Source organism: Numenius arquata, chromosome 16, assembly GCF_964106895.1.
Source record: "Numenius arquata chromosome 16, bNumArq3.hap1.1, whole genome shotgun sequence".
NCBI lineage: Eukaryota > Metazoa > Chordata > Aves > Charadriiformes > Scolopacidae > Numenius > Numenius arquata.
The window spans coordinates 17294161-17304500 of NC_133591.1; the positions used below are offsets into that span (position 1 = coordinate 17294161).

The following is a 10340-nucleotide window of genomic DNA, read 5'->3' on the forward strand; positions in this document are numbered from 1 at the left end:
TGACTCCTCCAAGGCATCTCTCGCACCCCTAACTCTTGCGGAGAAGCTTCCTTCTCTTTTGCAGAAAGTTCTCTGCCTCAGGATCCACCCCTCCCATCAGGGTTAGGTCAGGGTTTGAGTTCTGTTCTGTGACTTCACAAACGCACAGCCCCAGGGACCCTCAGGCTAGAAAAAGGCATGCCAGGGGAAGCGCTCTATTTCACCAACTGCGCTCCCTCCACACCTTTCTCATCTGGGCCACCATGGTGCTGGGGACCTCAGCCCCAGCCCAAGCTGCCATGAGCTGCAGCAGCACGAAGGCTTTGAGTCCCGGCACCTTTAGTGGAGGAGCAGTCCCTGGACGTTTTCAATTTTTGAGCTCAGCTGTGGGTAGAGGGATGGAGAGCTTTGGGACCGTTACAAGCGCAGCTCCTCAGTGTCGGTGGGGCTGTGGAAGCGCTGCCAAGGGATAGCGAAGGCAAGCAATTTAATAGGACCAATTTGAATGGAACGATGCAGGAATTCCTTACTTACAGAAACTCACTTGGTTACAGCCCACGCTAAGGGATGCTGGACTAAACTCACACTCCTTTTCTCTGGAGGAATTCTGAAAGGAAAAGGAACCAAAGAACTGTTACGCAACGTAAAATTGTATTGCACAGGAAGTGTTTGTTTATTTGCTTGCTTTAAGAACTAAAGGTGGTTTCAAAACCCCAAAATGCAAGAGAGAAAGCAAGGGCACCCCCTCTGAACATCATGACTCAATGGGAGGTTCTTCCTCACTCCTTGCGTCACCGGTCTCTGTGTGAATCCATCTGAGCTGATTCTAACTCAGTTTTCCTTTGTATGTTTCTTCCATGCAGTAATTAATCATGGAATTACGAGCTGGGACATCTTCAACTAGATCAGGGTGCTCACAGCCCCGTCCAAACTGACCTGGAAAGTTTCCAGGGCACGTTTCCATCTTAAACCTCTCTGGGCAACCTGGGCCAGGGTCTCACCACCCTCATCATAAAAAAAAATAAAAATCTTCCCAGGTGCTCCATCCCTGCTCATTGCAGGGGGGTGGGACTAGATGACCTTCAAAGGTCCCTTCCAACCCAAACTATCCTATGCTTTCACTGACGTTTCCCTGGTGGCTCCTATTCCCTCAGCAGCCCCTGGGCTCATCTCCATATGACTCCAAGCGTGTCGTGCCCAGCACGTCTCAGAGCAAGAGGCTGAGGGCCCTTGCTGGCACTCTGTCCCTCCAACCTTGGCACATTCCCACAGCTTGTCACGGGCAAGCCTGATGTTATCGCCCTCCTGCTTCAAGCCTAGTTTAAAGCTCTGGCAACGAGCCCCACCAGCTCGTGAGCAAAGACCCTCTTCCCCCTTGCAGGAAGGGGAATCCCATCTGACACCAGCAAGCCTGGCGTTACGGAGGCCATCCCATTTGTGAAAAAAACAAAACTGTGGCGGCGACATCAGCCACGGAGCCACGTATTAATAGACTGGGTCCGTCTGTTTCTTCCAGTGTTGCTGCACGCAACGGGAGGGAGAGAGGAAAAAAATAACCTGTGCTCCGGAGTCCCTTACCAACAGCTCGAAGGCCCTGGAGCCTCTTCCCATCGCCCTTGGACTATGCATTGTGGCTTCATCACCACCCCCATGGCAGAGCAGCAATAGGCACTGGTCCCAGGGCCGGACGAGGCTGGGAAGTTTCCTAGTGATGTCCTGAGGTCAGGCCCCAGGGAGGCAGCTGACTTCCCTGAGAGGAGGGTCTGTCCGGCATATTGGTCCCTCTCTTCCCCTCAGGAGGGATTTGCCTGTGACCGTAACCTGTCTTTTCTTCTTCCTGGGGGTGGTCACCGTACCGGGGTGGGCCTTTCTGACCTCGGCAACACCTCTGGTGTAGGTGGCCCATCATCCACGGACTGGCCTTCCACATCCCGAGCAGAGGCATCCCTGTTGTGCAGAGGCACCCGGGAAGGGGAGGTGGGCAGGGAGGGGGTTCCCCTGCCACCCCCAGTGTGAACTTGCCTCCATTCAGTCCTTTCCTTTAAGCTACTGCCTTCAGCCTGGGGGGGGAAGGACACAGGAGCCCCTCGATCTTGGGTTTTCCCTGGTGGTTGTTCCCATTCCTGTCTCAGGGAGGGCAGAGCAGGGCTCCACAGGCCTCTCCCAGGCTCCGGGGTGCTCCTCAACCTTCCTCCTGCAGCTCTGCCACCAGGCTGAGCCCATCGTGCCCCTGCTCACACCGGCACGGCTGCTGTCCCTGCTGCCATCCCTCTCCGGGGACAGGCTCTGCCTCGCCCGGGGCCTGGGCGGCTGCGTGTCTTCGTGGGAGCTCAGTCCGGGTCGCCGCCTCCGTCCCGCCGATCGCGGAGGACGCGGCTTTCTGCCGGGCGGGTGCCACAGCTGAGCTCCTCCGGCGAGGGCGGCGGCCACCGGCCGGACTCACCTCTGGAGCCGCCCGGGTGGCGACGCCCCGCCAGGCCACCCGCCACGCCACGCTCCGTGTGCCCGCTCCGCTGGCGGCGCTCCCCGGGCTGCTTTGGAGAGGGGCGGGGGTGGCCGAGACTCGCCGGCCCCGGAGCGGCTCCCTCGGCCACCGGCCGCTCTCGCCGGTACCGCGCGTTTGAGCCTCCCGCCGTTGCCCGGGCGACGCCCAGGCCTCGCCAGCGGCTCTCGCGAGAGCTGCCGGCTCCCGTTGGGCTCGGCTCGTCTGGGCTCGGCCTCGCTCGTCTCGGCTCGGCTCGGCTCGGCTTCGCTCGGCCCGGCCCGTCACGGCTCGTCTGGGCTCGGCCGGGCCGGGCTGGGCCCGAGGTGGCCGGCGGAGTCCGGCCTGAAGCGAGGGCGGGTGCGGGGCGCTGCTCTCCTGCACTGCCCCGGCATCGCAGCCCCGGTGCCCGTCGGTTCCGGTGTCCCGCGGATCCCCGCTGCTCTGACAGGGTGCGCCGGCGCCCTTGGCAGGGCATCGGGGGAGCGCCGGATTGGGCTGGGGCCGCTCCGTCCGGGCGGCGACCTCCCTTTTGGCGGGGAGTCCCGGGGGAACCCTCTCGCCTGCCCGGGCACCCTGACTCCGCCGCCCTCACAGCGGCCGGCAGCCGCGCCACGCGGGGGGGGGCTGCCTGGAGGCGGGACTGGCGGCCCCTCCAGGCGCTGCGGGACCGCGCCGCGTCCCCCTCGGCCGCCCTTTTCCCAGGCAGGACCCCAGTGCTCCTGCTGTCCTGGGCCCGGGGCAAGGCCCGAAGGGTCCCCGGCCGACGGGGTGAAAGTCCTTGCACCCCCTGTGACAGGCGGGGAGGGGGCTTCCCCCTCTGACCCTCTGCTCTGTTGCAGAGTGCCACCAATGCCACAGCATCCCCACTAGCAAGGGTGTCCCAAATTAAAAAAGCAAATGTTTATCTCTGTATCTCAAGCTAGTACACATCAAATCAAAACCGGCAACAAAGTCAGCAACACCAAGTATATATATTTATAGCATTACAGGTTAATACAAACTTATCTCTAATAAAGTAAATGTATTAACGACAGAACAGCAGATACACTTGGGAGAGGTTCCTGACACCTCTACATCTGGCACCCAGTGCATGGGACAGATCTCCCAGCAGGGGACCCAGCCACCCCGCAGGTTGCAGGGACAAACCAAACTGCCCCAGCAACGGGCTTAGAGGGGGATCAAGAAAGGACCAGACAGACCGGCATCTTACTCTACTGTGGGTGAAAATTAAGTCATTTTTATGGTACCTGAGATGATTTCTCTCTTTAGGAAATTGTCTCTTCTCTGGGATCCTCCTGATAATAATCTCCACCGGGGGAGATGCTCCGGGGCTGCGAGCAGGACAGACGGGACACAAACAGTGACTTGGGCAGAGGAGACCAAGGCTCCGCTTTTATTGCAGCAAGCGGTGGCTCCTTCCATCTGATGGAGCATCGTGCCTGCAGCCTTTCCGAGCAGCCCGTGCAGGTCTAGTCCAATCCCTTTGCCCTGAGCAGGGACACCTCCCACCAGACCAGGCTACTCAAAGTTACGTCCAAACTGGCCTTGAACCTCTCCAGGGATGGGGTAGCCACAGCTTCTCTGGGCAACGCGGACAGGGTCTCACCACCCTCACCCTCACAGCAAAGAATTCTTTCCTTATGTCCAGTCTACAGCTACCTTCTTTCAACTTAAAGCCATTGCCCCTTATCTTGTCACTACAAACTATCATAAAAAGTCTCTCTGCATCTTTCATGTGGGTCCCCTTTAGGTATTGAAAGGCTGCTATATGGTCCCCCTGGAGCCTTCTCTTCTCCAGGCTGAACCCCTGTGGCGGTGTGCTCTCCCTGTTTCCCCCCCCCCCCGCCCCATCTCCTGCTCAGGCCATGGCCACCATGGCCATCACAACATCAGTTGCGATAAGTTGCACCTGGACTTTGGGGGATGGCTGGCAACACAGCCAAAACACTGTCTGGAGTGGGGACCTAGAAATTTTGTTCCCATGAGAATATGACTGTAGGTCAATTATCTTCCTGTATAAATAGTGGACAGCCCAAGAGCCCTTGGAGCTCTCCTGTATGGCAGCGGCTGCACACCAGGATCTCCAGTTTTGTGAGGATGCTCGCTTAAGGTTCTACTCCTCAAGGTTGAGAGATTCCTTGCCACAACAGATTCTCGGTAAGTGACTAACAGCATGCTAAACTTTGAAATCTTAGCTAAGTAATAGAAAGGGTTGATTGTGCATATATAATCCTTTAGACATAAACCGTTGACCAAGTCTGGGACTAGGATTGGATCCAGCCACACCTAGACTCCTCTCTGAGAAGGAGTTTAGAAAGCAGGGGGGTCCTTTCTGAACCTCGTGACTCAACGGGAGGGTCTCCCTGACAACTTGTTTGACCCTGTCCTCTCGGCAGGAAATAATAGAGCGTGCCTTGACATCGACTCTCATAAAACACTACCGCACTTACTACTGGTTTTATCGCACTTACTACTGATTTTGTTAAATCACTGTTTCACCTTAATAAATATTTCACTCTAACTAGTGAAGTTGATCACTCCGTCCGCGACAACCCCCCCAACTCTCTCAGCCTGTCCTCACAGCAGAGAGGCTCCAGGCCTCGTAGCCTCTTCATGTCCCTCGGCTGGACCTGCTCTAACAGGTCTATGTCTCTCTTACTGAGTGGTCCAGACAGAGCTGCACTCCAGCTGGAGTCCCCCCAGAGCAGAACAGAGCAGAGGGGCAGAATCCCCTCCCTTGACCTTTTGGCCACACTGCTGTAGATGCAGCCCAGGATGCGGATAGCTTTCTGGGCTGCCAGTGCACATTGCTGGCTCATTTTCATTTTCATCCACCAGTATCCCCAAGCCCTTCTCCTCAAGGCTGCTCTCAATCCATCTGTCCCCAGCCTGTATTGATATTGGTGAGTGCCCCAACCAAGCTGCACGACCCTGCACTTGGCCTTGTTGAACTTCATGAGGTTCACATGGACCCACTTCTCCAGCATGCCCAGGTCATGGTATTGCCCATAACTAGGAAAAGATTAGTAACAAGTAGCTGAGAAAGCATGAGCTACATACTCATATTGAAATGCCATCAGTGCACGGAGCGAACAGCTTCAAGACTTCCTGCTTCAGCAGGGGAGTTGGACTAGATGATCTTTATGGTCCCTTCCAACTCTAAAAATTCAGTGAAATTCAGTGAAATTCAGTGAAGACCATAGCAGAGGCTGCTGGCAGTACAAAATTTCCCTGCCTGGTCCAAGACCCCCCTGGAGAGGCTGTGCCCCCAGAAAGCACACGAGCAGCATGGCAAGAGGAATCTCCCCCCCGCCCCTGCACAGCATAGGCACAGGGAGATTTACTGTGATCCCCATTCACCTCATTATTCTGAGTCTAAAACAGGAAATTGTTCTGGTTTCTTTTCTAGTAAAACCTGGCAGTAGACATATAAAGCTTCCTCAATCACCATCTGAACTAGCAATACTATAGATCCCCCCCACCAAGTCCCTGGCCATTCTGGGGAGCCATCACAGAGAGGTGGTGTTGGTGCAAGGAGGGGGACCAGCCCAGGGGGCAGGTTCGGGGACAAGCCGATTTCTTGTGTTAGACAAACTTGGAGTCTCTTCTCCAGCTTGGAGTTTGCACCAAAACCCACTGACCTGCTCCCTGTGCAGCAACCCTGCTGATGAGGCAGCAACTGGGAGCTGATCTAGGGGAAGGGTGCAAGGGTGTTCCAGCTGGTGGAGCCCACTGGGGCCAGTGGCACAGCCTGACTCCTCCAGAAGCCTTGTAGCCTCCATCCTGTGGGGACTCACACAGCCATGATGTGGGGCAGCCCCATGGCACAGCTCTGGTTCCTCCAAATGCCATCTCAGGCCTCTCGAGAGGAGGGCACATGGCCATGGGAGCAAGAAGGTGATGCCACCCACCCACATGTGGGTCACCCAGCAGAGATAGTGGCTCTTGGGAATCGTCTGTCATTCTTTGAGCAGGAGAAAGCCACCCCCAGTCAAGGTGGCGCGTTCAGTTCAGCCACAATCAGTGCAGGGAGACACAGAGGGCTTAGTCAAGAGCCCCAGCAGCTCACAGGGCAGGGCACTTGCAACGGAGCTAATGGCAAACCAGCTCCCAGCTGCAGCGGGAGAGCCCCTGCCCCAGCCTCCAAGCGAGACAAGCTCCCCTGCCCAAGCCTGGCTCTATGGGGTGTCTCAAGCCCCATCTGGGGACCTCACTTGCGCCTGGGCTGGATCAGGGACAGTAGATAGCGCCTGGAAATAACACAACACAACCCTGCCCTGGGTAGCAGGGCAGGGGCAATCCGAAGCTCTCCACCTCCTCAGAGCACAACCTGTCCTGCACCCATCACAGCTCCAGATGTTGAACAAAGACATCTCCATCTTCTCGTAGGGTCCACCTCATCACTCTGCAGCCACGAGGGCTCCAGCAGTGCCTCTGCATGCATGTGCAGCAGAGCCCCAGGATGTCCTCAGTGGCACCGACATGTCCTGACCTCCTGCAGTGCCCCAGGACAGACACCTCTGCCCACTCACAAGCTGCAGCAGGTATGGGGCACCCTTCCTGTTTGCCCCACAGCCCCCTGTGATCCTGAGCTACACAGCATGGCAGCTGAGGCTGAGGAAAGGCTCTGCGGTGTCAGGCACACAGTACAGAGGATGAGGAGGACCCAGAAATGTTCCTGCTTCCCAGGCAGGTCCTCTTGCCTGGCTCCCAGGTACTTACTGACCATGGTCCGGGGTTCAGATTGCCCACTTCCCACTATGGGACCGGAACCACTCCCTTCCCAGTGAAGCAAAAGCCTCTGCTGGGAGCAAGCAGCGCACCACAGCCCAGCATTCCCTCCCTGCCTGGCGGTGCTGCAGCTGGCCACCTGCCACCTCGGGACCAACAAAGGGGAAGCATCTTCTGCAAAGCTCTCCTCAAACAAGGATTTTTTTATGGTGTGTCTGAGAGGAGGAAAAGAAAGAAAAGAAAATTTCTCTGAAATACAGACTGTAGGAAACCAGCCCAGCAGAGAGAGAACTTGCTTCTGGAGACCTCGCAGATGCTGCTCACCCTGGGGCTCCCGGCAATCCTGCCTGTTCCCCACTCTCGGCATGGCTGGGGAAGGGGAGAGTGAGGATGCTTTGTGGGTGCAGTCTCACTGGAGACTTGGCAAGAGGCTCTACTACTGCTGAATGCTGCTAACCAGGGGATGGCCCAGCATGTCCAGCTAACCCAGCTGCGATTTCAAAAGGAAGTCCATGCTCTGAGCTACAGATTCAGCCTCTCCTTCCCCCCCGCCTGAACCGAGTGGTGCTAAGAGCTCCTTCCCCTGCTCCAGCACAGGATGACTCTCCTCCTATGCTCAGCACATAGAGATTGCTTTACAGGAGAAGGCCATCTTCTCCTTATTCATTGGGATATAAGGTCCATTGGGAATAAGGACCTGACAGCTCATACTAAACACTGGTCAGGACAGAACAAACTTGCTTCTGCCTTTGAGAAAACACAGTAAACATGCAGGTCTCTGCAGAAAGCAGTGGGAGGGACACCCTGCTGCCTCTCTTCCATTCCTCTATGCTTGAACAGGGAGGCAAGAGCAGGTTTGGTGCTGCAGGGAGCAGCTGGAGAAAGGCAGGAGGTACTGGTGGGGAGGTGGGAGATGGTGCTTCATGAGGCCAGGATGCTCTGGGGCTTGCTTTATCTCCTTCCGCCAGACTTCCAAGTCCCACTCGGCCAAGGCTGTGCTCCAGCATGGCAACACCAAGGACACAGTGCAAGGACGGAGTGCCAGCATGCCTGGCACAGGGACTCCACAGGCTTCCCATGATGGGTGCTGCTCTGCTTCCCTGCCGTGCTTACCAGGAGGCTTTTGCACCTTTTGCTTTCTGCACCCTTGCCCGCGCATCCTGTGTGCCTGACGCTCCACTCCGGTCCTGCAGCACGGCCTGCGCTCGCCTTTAAAGACTGCAGGGGTGGATGCGGGGTGCGTGGGCACCGCACCCCCTCGGGGGGCACCGTGAATTTTATACTGGAATCCCCTCGCGCCCGCCTGCTGCCGCTTCTCGTCCGTCGCCCTCGGTGCCCGGCAGGAAGCGTCGGGGCTGCGGCCAGTGAACCGCTCCCCGCGCGTCCTGGGCGGCTGGGGCGGGGGGAGACGGGCAGCACCCGAGCGGGAGGCGACAGGGGGAAAGCGATGAGCCAGGGCGGAGCGTCGGTCCCGGGGCCGCCCGGGGCGGTGGCGGGGGCGGTGGCGGGGCCAACGGCCCCCTTACAGCGGCGCGGCGTGGCACAAGGGGCGGCGGTGGCGACGGAGTACGGGGAGGCGGAGGGGTACTGCTACGGCGAGGAGACTACGGGCAACGGGACGGGGGAGGCGTGCGAGCGGCAGGCGGACTGGGAGGCGTCCTTCTCGCTGCTGCCGCTGCTCTACCTGCTGGTCTTCGCCCTGGGGCTGTCGGGCAACGGGCTGACGGTGTGGCGCGGCCCGCCAGCGCGGCGCCGCTCGGCCGACGCCTACATCGGCAACCTGGCGCTGGCCGACCTGGCCTTCGTGGCCGCGCTGCCGCTCTGGGCCGCCTGCACGGCGCTGCGCTTCCACTGGCCCTTCGGCGCGGCGCTCCGCAAGCTCAGCAGCTCCCTGGTGCTGCTCAGCGTGGTCGCCTCCGCCTTCTGCCTGGGCGGCCTCAGCGCCGAGCGCCGCCGCTCCCCCGCCGGGCCGGGCCCGCCGGTCGCGCTCTGGGCGGCGGCGGCGGCGCTCCCGGCGCCGCTGCTGCGGGAGGCGCGGCGGGGGCCGCGCAACCGGACGCTGTGCGAGCTGGAGGCGGGGGGCGCGGGGCGGAGGGCGGCGCTCAGCCTGGGCGCCACGGCGCTGGGCTTCGCCGCCCCGCCGCTGCTGCTGGCCGGCTGCTGCTGCTGCGTGGCCGGCGCCGTCCGCCGCCGCCTCCGTCCCCGGCGCGCCGAGGCGGCGGCGCGGCTGCGGCTGCGGCGGCTGATGGCGGCGCCGGTGGCCGTCTTCGCCGGCTGCTGGCTGCCCTTCCACCTGCTCGAGAGCCTCTTCGCGCTGGCGGCCGCCGGGCTGCTGGAGCTGCCCTGCGCGCTGCTAGGGCTGATCGCCCGCCCGCACCCCTGCGCCACCTGCCTGGCCTACCTCCACAGCCGCCTCAACCCGCTGCTCTACGCTTTCCTCGACGGCCGCTTCCGCGCCCGCTGCCGCCTGCTGCTGGGGCCGCGCCGCCCGCCCGCCGCCGCCTCCTCCACGCTCAGCGGCCCCACGCAGCGCTCCGAGGTGCCCTCGGCCGGCACCGAGCTGTGTCGCCCGCGCCCCCCCGCGATAAACGCCCTTTCCGCCGCCGAAGCCCGCTGACTTCTTCCTCCAGCTCCGCTCGGAGCGGCGGGGGAGGGCGGCCACGGGCGGGGTCCCGCGGCCTCGCTCCACAGCCCCCTCGCCCCTTCCGCCAGCGCGGCGGGGCTGACTCCGGGACCCCCGTGCGGCGCCGGGCCCGGGCGCTGCTCCCCGCGGGGCTCCGGCCGGGACTGCCGGTTTGCCAGCCCGGGGGCAGATGCTGCGCCGCCGGCCCCAGGCCCGGCCTTCCCTCCCTCACCGCCGCCTGGGGACGTGCCACCCCCTCCACCGGCGGCTCCCTGCGGCGAAGGGGCTCTCAAACGGCCGCTGTCACCTTTCTAAGCCACCACTCTCACGGTCGTCCAGGCAGCACCCCCTCTGCCCAGCTTCCCTTCGGGGCCCAGCCAGCCTGTGTACAGCTGTTCAGCTCCTTTCTTCTCAGACAGAGACTCTGTAAGGGTTGTCCAAGCCAGCTGGGTCAGGACACAGGCATGCTGCTGTCCTCCGGGCGTGGTTGTCCCAGAGGGGCCCTGTGGTCTGCTGGACCCA

General features: G+C 60.6%; 1 protein-coding gene across 1 annotated transcript; it reads left to right on the forward strand.

Annotated features, from left to right (window-relative positions):
- Window positions 1-8642: 8642 nt before the first annotated feature.
- On the forward strand, window positions 8643-9812 carry LOC141472654 (apelin receptor A-like). Its single transcript, XM_074159809.1, has one exon. It carries the CDS (start codon window positions 8643-8645, stop codon window positions 9810-9812), a length of 1170 nt encoding a protein of 389 aa, XP_074015910.1.
- The last annotated feature ends 528 nt before the right edge of the window (window positions 9813-10340 follow it).

Bases quoted from the DNA above. Each gene is read 5' to 3' on its own strand.
- LOC141472654 (XM_074159809.1), top strand. From the start codon at position 8,643: ATGAGCCAGGGCGGAGCGTCGGTCCCGGGGCCGCCCGGGGCGGTGGCG.